The 20,224-nt window shown below is 46.7% G+C and overlaps 1 protein-coding gene across 1 annotated transcript; it reads right to left on the bottom strand.

Annotated features, from left to right (window-relative positions):
- Positions 1-1,348: 1,348 nt before the first annotated feature.
- Positions 1,349-14,244, bottom strand: TMEM183A (transmembrane protein 183A). The gene is made up of 8 exons (XM_019492598.2): positions 14,059-14,244; positions 13,850-13,939; positions 11,233-11,388; positions 9,233-9,392; positions 8,239-8,419; positions 3,335-3,415; positions 2,436-2,591; positions 1,349-1,739 (listed from the first exon to the last, which is right to left on the bottom strand). The coding sequence occupies exons 1-8, from the start codon at positions 14,168-14,170 to the stop codon at positions 1,554-1,556; spliced, it is 1,122 nt and encodes a 373-aa protein (XP_019348143.1). The 5' UTR covers positions 14,171-14,244; the 3' UTR covers positions 1,349-1,553.
- Between the last annotated feature and the right edge of the window lie 5,980 nt (positions 14,245-20,224).

Genomic DNA, 20,224 nt, shown 5'->3' with positions numbered 1-20,224 from the left:
ACTTGCCAGTGGAGTTTAACGGTTCTGTATAAAACCACCCCAGTAGACTGGGGATATTGTGCTGCCACTCACCTGTAGCCAGACTCAGCACCTTCCAATCCTCTCCCAGCACCATGGAGAACAACAAGGATTGAAGAAGGCTTTGGGGTTTACTCCATCCCAATAGTTCATTTGGCCCAGGGTGTGTCCAGATGCACATGGACATTTGGTTCCCCGGGGACAAGTTGCAGAGACGCAATTATTGCTGCTACTACTTGTGCCTGGGGAATGCCCATGCCACACACACTTTGGCCCCAGATGGAGTAGGGGAGGGTGGGGCCAGCACTGTGCAGGGGTCCAAAAAACAAAAACAAACAAAAAACCATGGGGAAAAAACCCAGCACAGCACATGCTCAGCCAGCGTGCCCTTGCAGTGTAGAGAACACTGGACTGCACAGTATGTGGCACTACAAACGTGTTTGCAGTGCCACAAACTGCATGACCACGCTCATTTGGACGCAAACTATTACTCGTTACTGTGACTAGGTTCCAGAAGTCACTAGCTCCAAACACTGCTAGCTTTGTTCAGAGACAGAGCTATTACATTCTTCTAAAGCCAGAAGTATGACTACTACCTACTGACCTCTGGGTTTTTTTTTAATTTTGGTTCATCTTTCCTTTCCCTGCCCATAGGAAGCTTTCAATTTTGTATTTTAGGTTGTTATTTTAAAAAGGGACAGTATGAGCTTAAGAAGTGATCTTTTATATTGTGACCACTCAACTGTGGACCAAATCTGCTTCCTGGGGCACTGTGTCCCCCAGTCTGTGGAGAGCCCTGCAAGTCACAGCCTTGCTAGATTGGGCACGCAGAGGGCTGTGGGGCCCTGGAAGCCGATCCCAGCATATAGGGGTGGTGTAGGCCTGAACCTGAACCTCGGTCCAGTATGGCCTGCAGACAGGCCTCATGCCACTTTTCTGGCCTGCAGGGTGACAAGGTGGAACACTGGTTTTATATTATCAACACACTCCTTTACCTGACAGCTTGCACTTTAACTCATTTATCTTGATCATTTCTGTTTTTTCGTGCTCACAGATCATATGGTGAGTCAGACTAGCGACGGTAACTGCGGTTTCACTTGCTGGACTTTAGGCAATGGGATCCTATAGCTGTGTTCAATCACACTGCAATGGCTTGTCACTGATGCTTGATTTGCGATATAATATCTAACTCTCTCAAGTGTGAAAAGGAAGCTTCCTGCTTTCCTTTAGGATAACAGAACACAGCACTACTTTCATTAGCACCAGGATTTTAAATGAACAGTTCCACGAAGCTCCTTTCAAATCATAAAACGTGAGTTTTACATAAAAGTGTGTTTACAAATTATTTGCTTTTACTTGATTCTGCCCATCACAGCCTGGAAGTTATATACATATACTGGCTTTGTAGTTTTAAATCATTTGTGAGACTCTAGAATTTTTTCACAAAATAAAAATAGGATTCCTTGGTTTTTAGAAATTCTCTTCAGCTTGATGAATACAGTCAGCAAGTGGCTGCTTGCAGATGCAGGATCACACTAAGCTTTTTGAGAAAAGGGGTACTGAGGGTGCCACCAATCAAAAAGGCGCACACTGTGCACAGGGTCCAGGACAACCTGCATTCCTTGGTCAACTCGGGGTTTCTTGCCATTCCAAATTGGAGAATCCTGGAATACCAACCGCACTCTATGATGCCTCATGTCAGTGCTCACATTTATTGTGAACTGCAGGGAAAAAAAAAAACACACAAAAAAACTATTTAAACAGACATCTAGAAATCATTTCCAGAATGCCAGAGTGCACCCCAGTTTCCCTTCTATTTACTGCTGGGGACTCTGATCACGACTTATTCAATTTTTTCCTTGCACAATTACATTAAAGTTTATTTTTGATTATTTTAAGAATAAAATAGGTTAGCACAGAACAGAACTCTTCAGGATGTTTTCTATTAAAAAAGTGGTGGGGCAGGGGAGATATATATATATTTTTTTTTAAATCAAAACCAGAAAGATTCTAGTTATTTTCTTCTAAAACAAGATACTTCCATTTTAGAACTCACATCTTATGGAAGGACAAGGCTAGGAGAACTTAAACTCTTCTCGAACTCAGTTTTCAGGATTTAAAACCGTAACCAAAAAATATTTTAGGAACTATTGCATATATACAAGTTAACTCCCAGCTTTGAAACACAGTACATTTAACTGAAATTAGAATAAAAAGCCCAATTCCTTCAAGTTGAAATCAAGTATGAGAGCACTTGAAGATTCATATAAAAACTAAACTGAGAAGATCCTCAAACAATGGCCCCCAGTACCCTTTAGAAGTGCAACTGTTGTAGGAAAATTTACAAAGAAAGGTAAGGAACCAGCTCATTTCTTCTAAGCTAACACTATGTACAAGGCTTGGTCTTCAACACTTACCAAGGTAAATATCATACCCATGACTATTGGCACAAAAATGAAGTTGAAGGTAGTGATCTGCAACAGACAGCAGTCGTGATCAGGGTTTGTGTGAACTTCTTTATACTGAACAGGTGGCTGAAGACCTTTGCAACAGTTATTCTTAAACCTGGGAGACTTGTAGGAGAGCGAGAGAGACAGAGACAGAGAGAGACTCATTCAACTAAATTAAATCTGACCACGAGTTTCACTTCACGTCGAAAAGCTATTACTAGTTGGCAAGGAATTCCTACCAAACTTTCAGCCATTTGAACAGACAGCTTACATGGACAAGGAAGGCCTCTTTCCTGGGGCAAAGCATTTGCTTTGGAGTGGCAAACCTGCCTTTTGAAAGACAGGGTCTGTAGACTTCTCAATATTGTGCTATACCACATCTATCAAGATTAATGGAGGGTTTCACTACAGTGGTAACCTCACTTTTCTATGCACTGCCAGCGCAGTTCTTTGAAAACCTTTCAGAAAACAAGACCTTTAGACAAAAGGTTTTTAATATGGCCCCTCAAATTTAGGCCAACAAATTCAAGTGGCCTGATTTTCAGAGGTGCCAGGCCACAAATCCCTATTTGAGTCATTTGGACAGCAGGCTAAATGCCCATTATGAGTGGAGAAAAGGAACTATGGAAGTAGGGTCCATTTTGCAGTAGAAAGAACTGTCTCCTGCTCTCAATTTGCTATTCTAAAGGTACTTTACCGAACTTCTGCATTTAGCAATGTTTACTTTTGTTACTCCAAGATCACAGATTTCCACTGATCTACTGTCACCATGAAGAGTAATCCCAGAGGAAAAAAAAAAAAAACATTTTAAGAACCCTGCCATTTTGGTCCCAACATTTCAATAACTAAACATTTAGCTTTCTTACCTCTTTTTTGAACTTAAAATTAAATTCCCACATTGTTTCTTGTCTGTTCCCATCAATCTTTCTGCACCAGAAAAGCAGACACTGTTGCAGAAAAAAAATAAAGTTATGAGACCCTTAGAGCTTAGGACACCACACACAGTGAATTTCAGCACATGCAGTCAGACCAGCTGAAACCAGAGGAGCAGCAGAAGAGATGGCTAACATCTGAGTCAATTATACTCAGAAAATCCACAAAGCACTTTCCATTTGACAGGCAGAAGCTGACAATTTTGCAATACCAGAGCACAGTATATGAGCCAACAACTAGATAGCCTTCAACCCTACTCATCCATTCCACAGGGAAGCAAAGGTGGAATTGATTTGGTTCTTTCACAGGCACACAACACAGAAAGCAGCTTAATTAAATCAACGTCTCTGGTCAGCTTAACCATGCATTCAGTTCACACAGAACAGGGCAGCAGCAAGGAGGAACTAAAGCAGGACAGAGGAAGACAGAGAGCAAAGGACAAAGACGAGGCAAAGGTAATTTAAAAAAAAAAAAAAAAAAAGAAGAGGTTGTTCCGGGGGCACTCTGGAGTCATGAGATTCCCCTTCATAGCCCCCAAATGTCACTAATGTCATACTAGGGGCATGTTGTAATATTTTGCAAGTACAAACTGAAGCTTTGCTGGTGCACCTCGGATACCAGGCCAAAACACTCTTCTGTTCTGGAGGAGTACACTGTGTCAGATAGCCTGGCCACAGAGGCAGCAAGGTACCAAAGCATGGCACCCTGGCAAACATACATTAAAGGATTCCATGGCTAGAGATCTCCATCAATTGCACTTGAAGTGCCCTCTGCAGCAGCTCCTTTAATGTTTTTCGTATTGCCACTTGCTCCCCTCCTTGATTGGCAGAGGGGCCCCGCCAGCTGGGCAGTTTACCAGGGAAGCAAAAATAGCAGTATATTTAAAACCACAGTTTTTGCTTCTCTGGCTATCAGTGGCAAACAGCCCAGCCAGCAGGGCTACTCTGCTAATCAGGGGAAAGGAGGGCAAGTGGTAAAATGAAAAACATTTGCAGGGGGTACTTCTGGTGTGATTTATGGAGATCTTTATCTATGACAAGGTGACTGTGGACCCTTCTACACAGGGGTGCAATCTGGGGGATTATATGGGCCAGCACAAGACACTCTTTAAAACTCTTGGCAGATATCAAGGTGTGTGGAAGGGAAACAGCACAACATCCAAAAACTGTCAGTGATGGGAAACTTTTAGCACCTGAGAGTTGTTTGGTAGCTAGAAAAAAAAACCCAAAGAAAAGAAAATCTGCCACATCTCATCTCTGACAGAAATCAGCCATCTACCACAACTGGCCATTACTAGTCCTGCTAGCAGAGTCAGTTGCAGCGAATGAGTCAAGGAAGCAATTTTCTCCCTGAGGGATGGTCTCTCTGGCCTAAAGAGGGATACTCTCTCTGGTCTCTCTTCCCTCTCACCATCTGGTAGCTTCTGCTATTTTCTGTCCTGTACCTGCTCTAGGGACAGACATTCCACCGTGGCCACCAAGGCTGTCCAATCTGATTACAGGAGGGCAGCTGCAATCTGAATCATATTAATGCAGTTTTGTTCCAGTTGGGACATGGTACCCCCACATGACCCACACTGGGACAAAGTCTAGAGTATCTTTGCTGTTAAATTCTGATTCTGGATTGTATCACCTGCATAATCACAGGCAAGAATCTGACCAGGATCCCTGCTGGGGTGAATCCCTTAAACGTCACGTGCAAGGCTGAAGTGGAGTTAAGCTCAGAACAGCTCCACCAAACGGGTAAGCAGGGTATGACTAATTCTATCTGATTACACCGCTGATTGCTCCATGGAGCCAGCCTCAGCTAACAGTGCATTTGACCATGGCAAGTAATTAAGCACAAAATGGTAAGTACCTCCTAAGGGGCAGAGGATGTTGTCCACGTGTCAGCCGTCCTGCCCTTCAGACGTGCGCTGCATGGCCTGCTGCTCCACCAAAAATAATGGGGGTGTCTTTAAAGGGCAAACACTTCTGCTGACACCACAACAGCTCCAGTGTCCCACACAAGCTACACTAAGGAAAGAAAAAAGGAAATTAAAGAGGAAAAGCTAGATTCAGTGAGAGAGAGGTCTGGAGCCTCCCCTTGCTGCATGCACAATTTATTTGGGCATCTGCCATTAGTGTTAATAGACCCCTAAGGGTATAACCAATACCCATGAAGCAAGGAAGCAGAGAGGTAATGTAAGGTCCCACTCAGCATACACCATTGTGCCTGGGCATTACAGCACATGGAGCAAATGCAGACAGTCTGGAGACCTGGTATGCGGAGGCATACAGTGGGATCGGACACAGACATTTCTGTCTTTTGATGGGTTTAAGTCAGACCTCTACTGTTATTCTAACAAAGCCTTTTCATCATTTAATTTCCTTTTTTTTTAAGCAATGAACAGTTACCAGATATCACACACAAGGAGTCTTTACAAGACAGTTAGTATGGTATAAGCACTAGCAGTGGGCACCAAAGCCGTCATGGTGTCAGTATGAATGACTACTGGATGCCAACCCTGCTGGCATCATTAATTTGGAGGATTCTGGCTTTTACAGCCTGGGTATTAGGGTAATTGGTTAGGTTGCTCCAAAAGCAGGTTAGATTCCAGGGGACTGAGGATATTAAACTCAAAAGCTAATGGAACTGTGATTTTCTTTTCAGAAAGATCATGCCTGAACATAATATTCAGGAAAAGAAACTCAGGAAATGGAAAACTTTTAGCACCTATGGCTACAGAAGACCTGTGCACTGAGCTGCCAATAATCCTTTAACCTGACTGGCTTGCTACCAGGATGTTCTCGGGTTGTCCCATGGCTGATCTAAAGGTACACTGATATCGCTCCATATTGGATTAGCACCGATAAAAGGAAAATTGACATTACTGGCAATTGGCTTTTTTTGGCCAGTGTAGCCGATAATGTCACTAACAAATGCCACGTGCATGTGCACAGCTGCAACATGCATACATCCAGGGATGCAGCCCAGGAGTGGGGAGAGCAGCTTCCTGCCAGTAAGTCTGGGGTGGTGGAGACAGGGTGGGGGCAGGTGCGGGCAGGCAGGCAAATTGAGGCCCCCACAGTGAGGGAGGGAGCGGGACAGGGGCAGGTGCTGCCCAGCTGGGACAGGGCAGGGCATGGTGCAGGATGGAGCCGCAGACGGCTCGTTCAGGGGGCATGGGGAAGGGTGGGCAGCTCCCCGGAGCTGTGTACACCCCCAGGGGAGGCATGTGCCCCTAAGACTTGTGTGAAGGATGAGGGCTGGCTGCAAGCTCAGGGCCAGGGGCTCTGCTGGCTTCTTCCCGGCAGGGGCGGTTGGGCCAGGGCTGCACTGAGCCAGCAGAAATGGGGCAGGGCGCGTGGCAGTGGCGCTGGGAGGGGTGGCTACAGGGTAAGCCATAACCACCCCAAAATTCTCCACAGCCACCCCTCCCAAAAGAGCCCACCTGAGCGCAGCCCTGGCCCAGCCCCTACATTGGGAAAAGGCTGGCGCAGCCCCTGGTCCCAAGCCCGAAGAGGGCAGCCTGCCTTTGCCCCACGCACAAATCCAGGGGGCACATGCCCCTTCCATGCCTCCATCGCAGGTGCACACAGTGGCAGGGAGCTACCTCTCCTTCCCCTACCCCCTGCACGTCCCAGATGAGCCACCCATGGCTCTGTCCCATGCCCTGCTCTGCCCCAACTGGGCAGTGCCTGCCCCTACCACATTCCCTCCTTCACCACAGGGGCCTCTATCTGCCCCCCCACCCCAGCCTTTACCCACACAGACTTACTGGTCAGATGCTGCTCTCCAAGCTTCCGGGCTGCATATTGGCTATCAGATTGGTATCAGCTGATACGGCTGGTTAATAATCAGCCATCGGTATCAGCCAAAAAATCTTTAATAGGTGCACCCCTACTCTGATCCCAAGTAGCAAGCCACTTTTTATCAGTGCCCTCACATGGAAGGAAGGGGAGGGTGAATGTCACACAGCAAAGGATGAGTTTGTTGCATCTTGCATTGAAAGAAAGTGAAAGTGTCCAAACTGTATCCCTCAGGTTTTGGAGGCTGAAAGCCTAGTTCAATATATTTTTAGATTTTGGAGGGGGGACCCCCCCCTGCACTGTGACTTAGGCTAGTTTGCCAAACATCAGTCAATTGTGAATAAGAAGCAAACTAGAACTGCAGAGAGAATGAGGAGTCAAGTTATTAAGCAGCAGCTAAAGTGGGACAAATACTGCAAAACTCCATGCAAGGACAGCAGGGGAATCTCTCTCACTGAAATCCAGAGCAATTCCTCCCGAGCTTTCCCCACCTGCCTGCATAGCCATATTCAAAAGCATGCACTCACTTCTCATGCTAGCCATACATACTGCCTTGCTCCCCTTTCCCTTTGGCAGATACCAAGCTTGACAGGCCACAGAAGCACAATGTCAAGGTACTCTCCTTTTAGAGGCTGCAAGCATCACTTTTGATGCTCTTGGTCTGCTCCAGTTGGGGGAGAGAGCATTCCCAGATTACATAGCACTGGGGAGATTTTTTTTAAATTAATTAATTAATTAATTTTAAAACTCTGCCATTTCATTGAGGCAGATGACATTTTTCTAGTGATACTGGTATGATGGAAGCACTTTGAAAGGTCAGTCATGGACCACGACCCCACTATGAGTAGAGTTGTATAAATACAGGTACATTACAAATCGTCAAAAGCTGCTCTTCTTAGCACTGATATTGTCTATACATCACTGATCCAGCACACACTTCACCAGCACTACTGTGAACAAGACTTATCTTTTGAAAGGAAAAAAATGTAGAGAAAGGGTAACAGCTGGACCCAACTTGATTAATTTCATCAAATGATACCACTTACTTTGGAATTCTTTAAAGTGCTGGGAGTGGTCTCTGGAATAGCTGGATTCCTGGACACTCGAGAAGCGAAAGGTTCATACATGTGGTATAACGAACGGATTACACATGCACGCAGGCAGCGCAGTTTTTCCATGGATTCTGGCCGTAAGCGGAGAGGCAGGTATGCATCCAAGGTATAGTGCCTACAGAAAGACCATGACAAACCAAAAATCCCTTTGTGAAGCCAGAAATAGGCTAAAGTAAGCGTCCCATAGCTACAAAACTAAGCATTAAGAATTAGCAGAACAAATGGATCCCCTGTCAGAATGCCTTGGCTGCCACACTACATGCTCCCCAAACAGCTGATATCCTAAGCCCCTGGGGCTCTCTAAGTGCTGCGAGTGTGCCATATTTATTTATCAGCATGTAATCGCAATCAATGCTCAAGATAGAGGTAAGCCTTTAGCAGAAAAAGCTAACCCTTTAAAAAAAAAATGAGGGGACACTTACTTTGGCAAAAGCATTTCTGAGCATTTTGAAGCAAAAATCTGTCCTCTTAGGAAAATGTTATTCGAGCACTTAGTTCATGACAACCAGAAAAGCTTGCTAGATTTTTAAAATATGTATTGGATATATGGGAAGATACCCAGGGAGTGGGAGTCTGATATATGGGAAGATACCCAGAACCTAAAAGGCATTTATCTTAAGAAAGGTTGTTTAAAGTTCTCTACACAGCCACTTTTAACAGAGACAGCACAGGCTAGGAGGTAGATGCCAATTATAGAATGGAAAATATTTCAGAAGCCAAACGTATATGTGCGTGTATAAATATATATTTATATTACACACACATGCACATTGCAATCGCTTTCAAAGTGAATCGTGTTCCAGATTTAACCATGCGTATGTTCCAGTCCAAGACTCCCTAAGAGATATATCCCCATTAATAGCTCAGCAGAGAATCAGACACCACGGAAGACTCTTTAACTTAGATTACAAACTATTTATGGCCACACCTTCTGTAGAGTCTGGTCCAAAAGGCAGCAGTGCAAGTTACAGTCCATGCTTTCTTACAAATGAGAGAAAATTTCACAATATCTTCCGGACGTATGTAGGAGGCCAGCAACAACCAAATGTCAATGGGATACTCCTCTCCAACATCCCCATCAGGGTTTTCTAAAGACAATGGGACATGTTAGCATAACACAATTCCTAGATAACAGTCCTTAAAGTTGGGGGTTGGTTGCCTCTTCTCCATGAATATATCATCACAGCAAGATGAAGGTATGACTGCAGCATGAGTAGCCACGTGTATGCTGGCTTTAATTTAGCTAACAAGAGCAAAAGCAACAATGTTAATACAGTGCTATGGCTTTAGCACAAGCTAGCAACCAGCTAACATGCCTACAGTTCTCAAAGGTCTGTGCTCTGGTTATTTGTCCAAGTCACCTCATCTTCCCATTGCTGTTACCTGTGCTAGATGACATAAACCTAGCACAGATATGCTTCAGATCTTATTTTCATTTTGCAAACACATCCTACTTGTCACTGTCTTACAGAGACTCCAGGTCCTTTCTGGTTGACTTGGTTAGCAAACAGCATGAGCATCTATCTTCCTTTATACTCGATGTTGTAAATGAGATTACTATAAGGAAATAATGTGGAGATGGTGCAATGTAGAGGCAAATTTACCCAAGAGGGCTCAATTAGCCAATTTCCACTACTGGTGTTGCAAGCAAATGAAGTTCATTATGAGGATGCTGAGGACCGTAAGAGTCAAAACTGATACCGCTACCCAAACCACCTTTGCATCACGCCTGTTTTTATAGTTACCAAAATAATAGCTGGGGCAGCAGCATGAGGTTATACAAAGACTTGCAAGTGCTATCCATCCCAAAAGACTTGAAAAAGCACATTTGAGAAAGGCCTGTTTGATGCATGCAGTCTCATGTGGATGGAAAAGAGGATCTGCATCATTTTGCACTGTATCAATAGCTAAGAAGAAACAAGCACATCTCTAACTACAACCATTTCATAGTTTCTCTGACAATTGGTACCTCTCATGTAAGACCCTTTCTGAGTGACTAAGCGGCTGCACAGTTTCATCTACATTTCAATTACAGCTTCCAGGATGGCAAGCATTAGAGAATGCCACTCAACTCAACCACCTGTTTTGCTTCACAAAGACGCTTTAAAAAAATTTCCACTGGAACCAGAGCATCACATACTTGTTTGTTTCATTCCAAAGCTGTTCTTAAGTGAACAAAGCAAAAATGTTTTTCTAATCAATCAGATTTTTTAAGACCTAATGGATTGTGCTCAGACTTTTGATCCATGCATAGCTCACAGGTTCCAAGGCAATGGATCCCCAGCTAGAGGATGTGACAGTTACAAGTGGAATCACAAGATCCACATAGCCTCTGGTTCCTCTGAGCTTGCAATTACCAAGTGTGCTCTTAATTAACAGAGGCAAAGCTTTACCATGCCTCAGCTGTTGCACAGTAAGTTTTCTACTCTTATCTTGCAGTGAGAGCTAAACCAGGGCAGATTTTCTCTGAATGGAACCATTTAATTTTCACTTACCACAAGGTAATTGCAGGCACAGGGCAGTTGCCAGGATGCCATGGCAAGTCCCTGCCCTGTTAACTGCAAACATATGAACAAGTGTTGTGCCTGCAATTAACCCCTGGTAAGTGAACCTGATGGATTTGTTCTTTGTAAGAGAGTGAGCACAGGACAGTTACCGTGGAGCAGCTGAGGCACAGAAATCCCCACCTCTGTAAACTGTGTATCAACCACAATGATAACAAGGTGACAGGAATTCAACCTTGGCATTAGTAGGGGGCAGGAGACCTGCTACTGATCTGCAAGTTGTATGACTTCCAGCCCTTTCAGAAGGCACAAATATCACACACTGCTTGAAAGAGGAAAAGGCGAAGCAGATTTGAGAAACGCTTAAACAAAGACAAGGATCTTGGCAAGGACCCTGCACATCGGGCAAGACGAACAGTCATACCTTTGTGCCTTTTGCTTTTCTTTTTTCTAGAGCCAGTTCTTTCATTAATGCTTTCCTTAGCGTCCATTTCGTCGCTGCTATCACAGGATTCTCCAGACAAGGAGAGTACTTCCTCGGCAGGAACACGAGAGGCTTCCAAACCACAAAGTGATTTCACTGGAACCAGGAACAAGAGATTAGACACGACTAAGTAGAGCATGAATGGTAATAAGGCTGGTTAGGGTCTGGCAGGGCTGACTGCAGCTGCTACCATTAGAGGTGTTTGCTGCTATAAGGCATCTGCTTAGGCAACCACTATGAATGGGAATGTCTTTTTTGTTTTGTTTTTAAAGACACAATTAAGAGGAGATGCTGACCAAGGCCTTAGCTAGGTGATCATAAACTCATTGGTTTGACTGGAGTGGGAAGTTCCATTCCCTTTTACACAAAGTGGCCTCCTACATTTAACAGGCCTTTTTGCCTGCTTCTGCCACTTGTATCAACAGCTCTGCAAACTAGTCCTCCCAATCTACATAAAGAAAGATAGAATATGGGTACAGGCCTTGAACACAAGCAGCATATACAAGTTGGAAAGACCAAGATGGAATCTCCATCTTTGAGTATTTAAAAAAACCAAAACAAACCAGCACAGGAAGTTACAAAATTGATAACAAAGAGTTTAAGAGCTTGGTCAAATTAGGGATGGTACCACATGATGAGAGAGCAGCAAACAACACCTATATTTAAGAAAGGAAAAAACGTGATTCAGGCAACTCAAAAACTGTTAGTCTGGTCTCAATAGCAGACAGCATGCAAATCTTTCAAACTGATTTTGAAAGAAAAGACAAATGAAAACTAAGGGACAAAAATGAGGCTGGAAGGATGCACAAATGGGTCAGATGCAGATGGTGAGGCAGGTGCTAGGACCCAGCTGCTGCCAGCCTTTATCTCTGCAGTAGCAGGGATGAGAAGAAGAGCCTCTGCAGGTGAAGCCCCTGCCCAAATGCTGCTGAAGCCCCACATCTTCAGACTGTTTCCATGGGCTGGATCTAGCCGGTGGGCTATGGGTTAGAATCATAGAAAGTTAGGGTTGGCAGAGGCCTCAGGAGGTCACATCTAGTCCAAGCCCCTGCTCAAAGCAGGTCCATCCCCAACTAGATCATCCCAGGCAAGGATTTGTCTACCCCAGTCTTAAAAACCTCCAAGGATGGAGATACCACCACCTTGCTGGGTAACCTGCTCCAGTGTTTTACTACTCTCCTAGCAAGTAAGGTTTTGTTTCTTAATATCTAACCTAAGCTTCCCTTGCTGCAACTTGAGACCATTCCTCCTTGTTCTGTCATCTGCCACTGCTGAGAAGAGTCCAGCTCCATCCTCTTTTGAACCCCCCTTCAGGCATTTGAAGACTGCTATTAAATCCCCTCTCGGTTTCCTCTTCTCTAGACTAAATAAGTCAAATTCCCTCAGCCTCTCCTCATAAGTCATGTGCCCAGCCCCCTAACCAGGCTGCCAACCCCAGCTCTAGTAGGGATGCCAAATGCATAGCCTATGGGCTGGAGCTATGTTATTTGACCCAAAGACCTCCCAGAAGTGTCAGGAATTCAGGGCCCTCTGCTGAAATCAGGGGCACAGAACCCTGTTGGGGTTGTGCATCAGCAACAGGAGGTGGCCAAAGCTGCTTTTACCCTGATGTCCACTTGCCAGTCCAGGTCAGGACTTTGGCAGGGGAAGGGGAGCAGGGAGTTTGATGCACCTGATCTAGAGGATGAAAAAATGAAGGATGCAGCTAGACATAACTTTTAAAATCTTTTAAAGTTTTAAAATGTTACAGCTAAACAAAACGCATGCTGGTTCAGAATGGCCTAAACAGAGCTAAGAGGGGAGCAGGCAACAAAGCATTGCAACAACACTCTTAGAAACCACCTGATGAGGACATCCTGCAAAGCCCTCGGTGGCGCTGGCAAAAGAGTAAGTTACCACTTGCAGCACGATGGGGAAAGGCTGTCCCACTTGCACAACACTCACTTACACACGTCTTCCCCCTTAAGCGTTTGTCACAGGCATAAAGCTTGATGTCAACTAGCAGAGCATTAGAGATTGTTTTAATCCAATGTTTACTACTTCAGACGAAGAGGAGGGTTCCCAAACCACAGGCAGAAAGAGCACTCTTGTGGTCAGGGCTCTCAGCCAGGTCTTTGGGGGGGGGGGGTTATAACACTTTCTGCAAAACCCTCCGAGTCAAGGTGCGCAGGGTCTGAGTTCACCCTTCATCAGGCACCAAAATAATCAGCTAGATTTCCACATCCCAACACTTCAGAGAGCTGCCACCATCCCCACAGACTGGGGGTGTCAAACTCGCCTGGCACTGTGGACTGGGCAGCCGGCACGGACCCACAGACCCCTCACCTCCGCCCCCACAGCACACCTGCCCCGGAGCAGCCTCTGCCCAGGGCATGCACCCCGGAGCAGCTGGAACGGCGCCGTCCCGCCAGAGCAGCAGCAGCTTCCCCGCTAGGGAGGCCATCATAGAGGACAGGCCGATTTCCTGCTGCTCTGTCTCTTACTGACACGACACCCGACGCCTTTTATGTCCTCGATTTTTGTCTTGAAAAGCAGGGCTCCCCCGAGGGGATCTCACCTTCCTTCTGCACCGCGTTGGCCACGGCTTTCTTCACGCGCCCGGAGCGCACCACGGCGGGGTCGGAGTTGGCGAAGTCGGCCACGGTCACTGCGGGAGAGCGGGGGTCAGGCGGGGGAGGGGAGGGGAGGGAAGGGGACCCGGCCCGGCCCAGCCCAGCCCAGCCCAGCCCAGCCCAGCCCGGCTAGCCTCGCCTCGCCTCGCCTCACCGTGCTCGGAGCACACGTCGTCGGCACGGAACTTGAGCCGCTTGCGGGCACCCCGCTTGGGCATGGCGGCGCCGGGGCGCGGCGGCTCTAGGGGGCGGCTGCGCGGAGCCATGTCCCAGGCGGGCGCGGAGCGCAGCCCCGACCCCCCACCTCGCTTCCGCCCGACCCCGTGGCCATCCCGCGATCTCGCGAGAACTCGCGGCGCGGAAGTGGCGTCATCCGCCGGCGCCCGGGTGGGGAATGTGACATCACTTCCGCGCGCCGGGGACACTTCCTGCCTTTCTTGTGTTTGTGCGGGGCAACCAGAGGCAATGTGGAGACTACGGGGGAAGGGTATTTAAAAAAAATGGAGGTTATGGGGGTATTTAAAAAAAAAGTCGGGGGGGGGTTTAAATGAGAGATGAAGGGGCTGGGCCTGCTTAGATTAGGAGAGAGGCGCCGGAGGGCGTGAGAAGGGTTTACAGAATACTAAATGGCGAGGAAAAGCCCCGTAGGGATGCATTATTGACTCTTTTGCCAGGCAAGACCTGGGATCACGATGTGAAACCAGCACGTAGTACGTTTAAAAAGCACGGGGCAGCTCGTTTTCACCCAGTGTCACTGGTGGGGGGCGGGAACCAGATGTGGTGGAAGATGATGGTTCAGCCTGACTCGGGAAGGAGTGGGCGCCGGCCTGAGGGAAAGGGGCGTAGGGAGCTATTGAGCGCAGGAGGGAGGGGCAGGGCCTTCCTAGACCCACAGCGCTGGAGGCTGCAAGTGGGAGAGGAACAGGGGAAAAACCCTGGTCATACGCTGCTCGTGCTCCCTTTTAGCATCCGCTATCTGCCATCGTGTGACACTAGATACTGGGTGAGATCGACCTATTTTCCGACCGAGTACATGGCAATTCTTATATTCTGCCTGGTGTACGGCACCGGTGAGACCGCAGCTGGAGGACTGCATCCAGTTCTGGGCACTGCATGTTAACAAGGACGTGGTAAAACTTGAGAGAGTCCAGAGAAGAGATACCTGTATGATTAGAGGCGTGCAAGGCAAGCCATATGAGGAAAGGCTGAGGGACCTGGGCCTCTAGCCTAAAGAAGAGAAGGTTGAGAGGGGACCTGGTAGCAGCTTACCGCTACATCAGGGGCTCGGTGAACACATGTTATTTTTATTTTTTTAAGAAATGTTTCGCGCTGCAAGCCAAATCAAATCCAAATCCATGAGTCAGTCCAGAACCATACGTGGCCCTACAACCAGCAAACATCCTTCACCCCCACCAGGGGCTTCAGATATTTCTTAAGTCTTCTGGCAGGCATCCTAATGTGCAGGCCCAAGCCCAGAGGCTTGGGGTTTGGATGCCCCCAAGTTTCACCTGCCCTTGGCCATGTGGCTGCAGAAGCAAGCTAGGGAGAGCCTCCCATTTCCATAAAGTGGGCTTTAAGCCCAAACAACTCAGCAGGCAATAAAGCACACCAGAAGAACAGTTATCCCTGGGAGCGCTTAAGGAAAACTGCCTTCATGGACCCAGATACGTGGTGTTTCCCCTGCCAGGCTCACCAGGGCGCCCTTGGGGATAACCAGGAATATTGGCCATAAACTCCTAGTTTCAGGCTCAACATTAGGAAAAACTTCTTCACAGTCAAGGCTTCCAGACTGTGGAATAAGCTTCCTCCAGAGGTGGTACATTCACCTACCCTGGAAATCCAGAGGAGACTTGCTGTAATCATCTGACCCCAGTTGTCTTTCCTGCCTGGTGCAGGGGGCTGGACCCCATGATCTTCAGAGGCCCCTTCTGGCCTTGCAATCTATGTATCATGTATGCCTGCGTGACAAGCAGTGAAGTGTGAAACCTAGTTCGAAAGCTGTCCACAGGTTTGTTACAGGGAAAGTAAGCCAGACTCATAACACCTTCCAGCTCAATGCACCTTTCAGCACTGTTGGCACCATGTACATTTAACACTGAATGATCTGTTGGGCATGAAGGGTTTGAAAATCTGAGGATTTACAAAATGTGAGAGTCAGAAGTCTCCTAATCTCAGGACCATACCCTTGCCAAGTGTCCAGTTCCTGTTGCAAAGCAAGGAGGTGCCACATCTCTTTACAGAAATGGAAGAAAGCAACATTAGAGAAACTATCCATATTTCCTCTTAGCCTTGATTCTAAGTACATTTTTCCTTGAAACTGACCAAGAGATAAATCAGTCTGAAGCAGACCCAACATAAAATAATTCAGCCTGCAAATGGGCTTGTAAAGGAAAGTGTTAGGCAACCCTAGCTGCAGGTGCCATTACTAGCACTGTATAATTAAGGTTTAGGTTCTAAGTATTGATCTGTGGGGTCTCAAATTTGCTGTTATGAAAACTGACTGGCTGAACAATGATAGTAACTTCCTGCTGACATGTCTGGCTTGTATTGTTTAAGTACGCTGATTTATAAACTTACAAACAGGTGCAAAATAAATTAATGTAACCTAGACTTCAAACGAATTTGATACTCTTCCCCATTTGGTTTGAATACAAGGCTCTTGGTGTGATGCTCAAGGAAATGGTGCCACCTTGTGGTGAGAAAAATATTAGGACTCACAGGTTGAAATGACCCTGCAAAAGAAGAGAGACATTTTTTGATGTAGATTAACTTCAAGCTTGATCTATGGTCAGTCTGGAGCACCTCAAGAGTTTGCCCATTTGCTTATAGTTTTGATATTTGTTTCTTAGGGTAGGGCTAAGATTCAGAGTGACCTAGACAAATGGAGGATTGGGCCAAAATAAATCTCATCAGGTTCAATAAGAAGTGCAAAGTCCTGCACTTAGGACAGAACAGTCCCATGTACCGGTACAGGCTGGGGGCTGACTGGCTGGGCTGCAGTTCTGCAGAAAAGGACCTGGGTGTTACAGTGGACAATAAGCTGAATATGAGTCAACAGTGTGCCCTTGTTGCAAAGAAGCCTAATGTCATACTGGGCTTCATCAGTTGGAGCGTCGCCAGCAGATCAAGGAAACTGATTATTACCCTGTATTCTGTGCTGGTGAGGCCACATCTGGAGTACTGTGTCCAGTTTGGGCCCCCCACTACAGGAAGGATGTGGATGAATTGGAGAGAGTCCAGTGGAGGGCAACACAAATTGTGAGGGGGCTGGGGCACATGACTTGTGAGGAGAGGCTGAAGAAACTGGCAGGGGCAGATTAATGCAAGGGCCAAGAGGGTCTGGACCCAGGGCCCCCTGCCAATCAGGGACCCCCTAGGGACTAGGGCAGGGGTCCACCATGCTCCCCAGCCTGCAGGGGAAAGTCCTGTGAAGCACTGAAGCTCCATCACTTGTTAAATGCTGAGAGCAGGCAGGAGGCGGTGGCTGGGAACTTGTCTGACTGTTCCATGGGGACAGTCAGGGTGAGGACGGCAGTGAGGATCCCCACTGCCCCTGCGGCTGGATGCCCAGCTAGTCTGTCTCTCTCCTGTCTCTGCCTGGAAGGAGGCTGATCCTGCTCTCCCTCCCTCCCAAGGGTCAGGTCACAGGGCAGGCAGGCAGCTCAGGACGGGCTGCTGGTTCGCGGCAGATACAGAGTGTATTTGTGTCTGTGTTGGGGGATGCAACCCTAAACCAACCCCAAACGTTGCCAGATCCCCCCTGCAAGGCAGCATGCAGTGCTTTAGTCCTACTGCCAAGGGCTGCTTTGGGGCACAGAGAAGGGGAATCCTGCTGCCCCTGGGATGCTTCCTGCAGTTCTGGACCCCAAATAAGGCTGCCGATAGAGAGGGGTCCACATCTCTCCCAAGTGATGGCAGCTCATGTGGGAAAGTGTGAGCTCTTTCAGAGGGTGATTAGATACAGATCTGTCTGGCTAAAGAGAGTTATATAGAGAGATTTTGTGTGTGTGTGTGTGTGTGTGTGTATATGTACATACATCTATATATATATTTATATATTGTAACAGGGCCCTGCTCTGTTACTAGGTGCTCAGGGGAATCTGAACAGCCCCACACCCCAGAAGCAACTCTGCACACCCACCCCATACCTGGGAGAGCTCACCAGAGGCTTGGGGAACCAGGTCATGGGACATAGTGAGTCCCTCAGCAAAGAAGCTGATATAGGTGTGGGGAGTGAGAGAGGGTTAGCCTGAGGTTGAGCCCAGAGTGGGAATGATAAAGGACACTGAAAGCAGCCACCGGGAAAGGAGCAGGGCTATTCTCTGTTTGTTTGCTCACTTGCTTGCTTGATCATTTGCTTTGTTACACAAGCCTGCAGGCTCTGCAAAGCCTCTGAAAGATAAGAGGGTTCAACCAAAAGGTGAAGCCTGGAAGAATCATTGGAAGACAGCTAAGTAATAGCGTATTTGTTTAACTTCTTTTGTTTGTTTGGCATCTCTAACAAGCCTGGGTGGTCTTGGAGTATAATGTACTAGCCTGGATGCAGTAAAGGCAAGGACTCTGAACTGTGGGTCCTTGGCCAAAGCCAGCAAAGAGAGCTTTACAATATATGAAGTTTAGCACATGTTTAATGTTTCAGGAAAGATTTAAAAAAACCCCACTGAGATGTATCGTGTAGGCTGTTTTATTTTAATTGCGGGGGGTGGGCTCCTGGGCAAATTTCCTGTTTACCCAGGGCCCTAATCTTAATCTGCCACTGGGAACAGAGTTTATTTAGTCTAGAGGAGACTGAGAGGGGATTTAATAGCAGCCTTCAATTACCTGAAGGGGTGTTCAAAAGAGGATGGAGCTGGACTGTTCTCAGTGGTGGTGGATGACAGAACAAGGAGCAATAGTGTCAAGTTGCAGCAAGGGAAGTTTAGGTTCGATATTAAGAAAAAATTTATCACTAGCAGGGTGGTAAAACACTGGAACAGGTTACCCAGAGAGGTTGTGGACTCTCCATCCTTGGTAGGTTTTTAAGACTCAGCTAGACAAAGCCCTGGCTGGAATGATCTAGTTGAGGATGGTTCCTGTTTTGAGCGGGGGTTGGACTAGATGGCCTGCAGAGGTCCCTTCCAACCCTAATTTTATATGATTCTTCAAAAACTGGAACAGATGGCTTCACACATGTAGTTTCAATTCTCTCATGGGGTAACAGTAGAGTTGCAGATGACTTAATTTCATATACATTCTTAGTATCATAGTACTTAGGGTTGGAAGGGACCTAAACAGATCATTAGGTCTGACTCCCTGCCCCAGGCTGGGATGGTTGCCGGGGTAAATGATCTAACTGCCATTATTGGCAGGGCCAATGACCTAACTGCCATTATTCTGCTTGATGTCACTTGCCCTTCCACTCGTACGTAATCCTCTCAGGTTTTTTTTTTAAATATTCATGGAGCCTTTTTCCAGCAAAAATTTGAGGAACTAAGAATAATTTTGCCTACCCTTTTTGAATAAAAGTCATACTATTAATGCATATTTACTAAAGGAAAAAATAGTTAATACATCCTAAAGACAGCTGGAATTTAAACATTTTGGTCTTGCACAAATAGGCCTTGATCTGAACAGCACCAAGGTGTTTTTAGGCATTTTTGAAAATTGTAAGCTACTTCTATGCTCTTATTATTACTTAATTATATTATGGCAGGGCCTGCAGTACATAATTATATTCAGGGCACCTTTGCACTTGGTTTGTTACAAATCCTGTTTTACTCCTTTATGGGCGTGTCTACACAAGATATGTTAATACACAGTAGTCTAAATTAATGCACATTATGGGTGCACATCTACATGCTTATATTAATTTAGGCTAATCGTGTCTAAATTGGACACCTGCAAGTGCGGGTATCAAATTTAGGTGCAGTTAGTTAATTCATGTGTAGATGCGACCTGGCACTAACTTAAGCCAGCCTGAGCCCAGCCCCAGGGAATATCCAGGGGCTGGGTGCTGGGCAGAGGCTGGGGTGCTGGGCACCCAGGGCCCAGCTCCCTAGGCCTCCCCCCCACCACACTGGGCTTGAAAACCCAAAATATTGTAAATAGTTTTCCCCTTGTATATAGTTTCCCACTTGTTAGCAGGTTTTTTTCATTCTTGGTGGGTGGCGAACATGGTGGAAGGGCTCTGTTGGTTGAGGGGGAAGGGATGGGGGTGAGTATTGTGAGGGTAAAACACGTTTTTGTTTCACCTGTGTGTGTCCTGAGTTTGGTGCTGGGGGTAAGCAGGAGGTGGGGGGGGCAGGGCAGGCAGGCTGGAGTGGGGAGTGCAGGAGGAAGGG

The sequence above is a fragment of the Alligator mississippiensis genome, chromosome 14 (assembly GCF_030867095.1).
Source record: "Alligator mississippiensis isolate rAllMis1 chromosome 14, rAllMis1, whole genome shotgun sequence".
NCBI classification, from domain to species: domain Eukaryota; kingdom Metazoa; phylum Chordata; order Crocodylia; family Alligatoridae; genus Alligator; species Alligator mississippiensis.
Note: the sequence above shows the minus strand (reverse complement) of the source record. Positions and strands in the feature narration are given on the sequence as shown.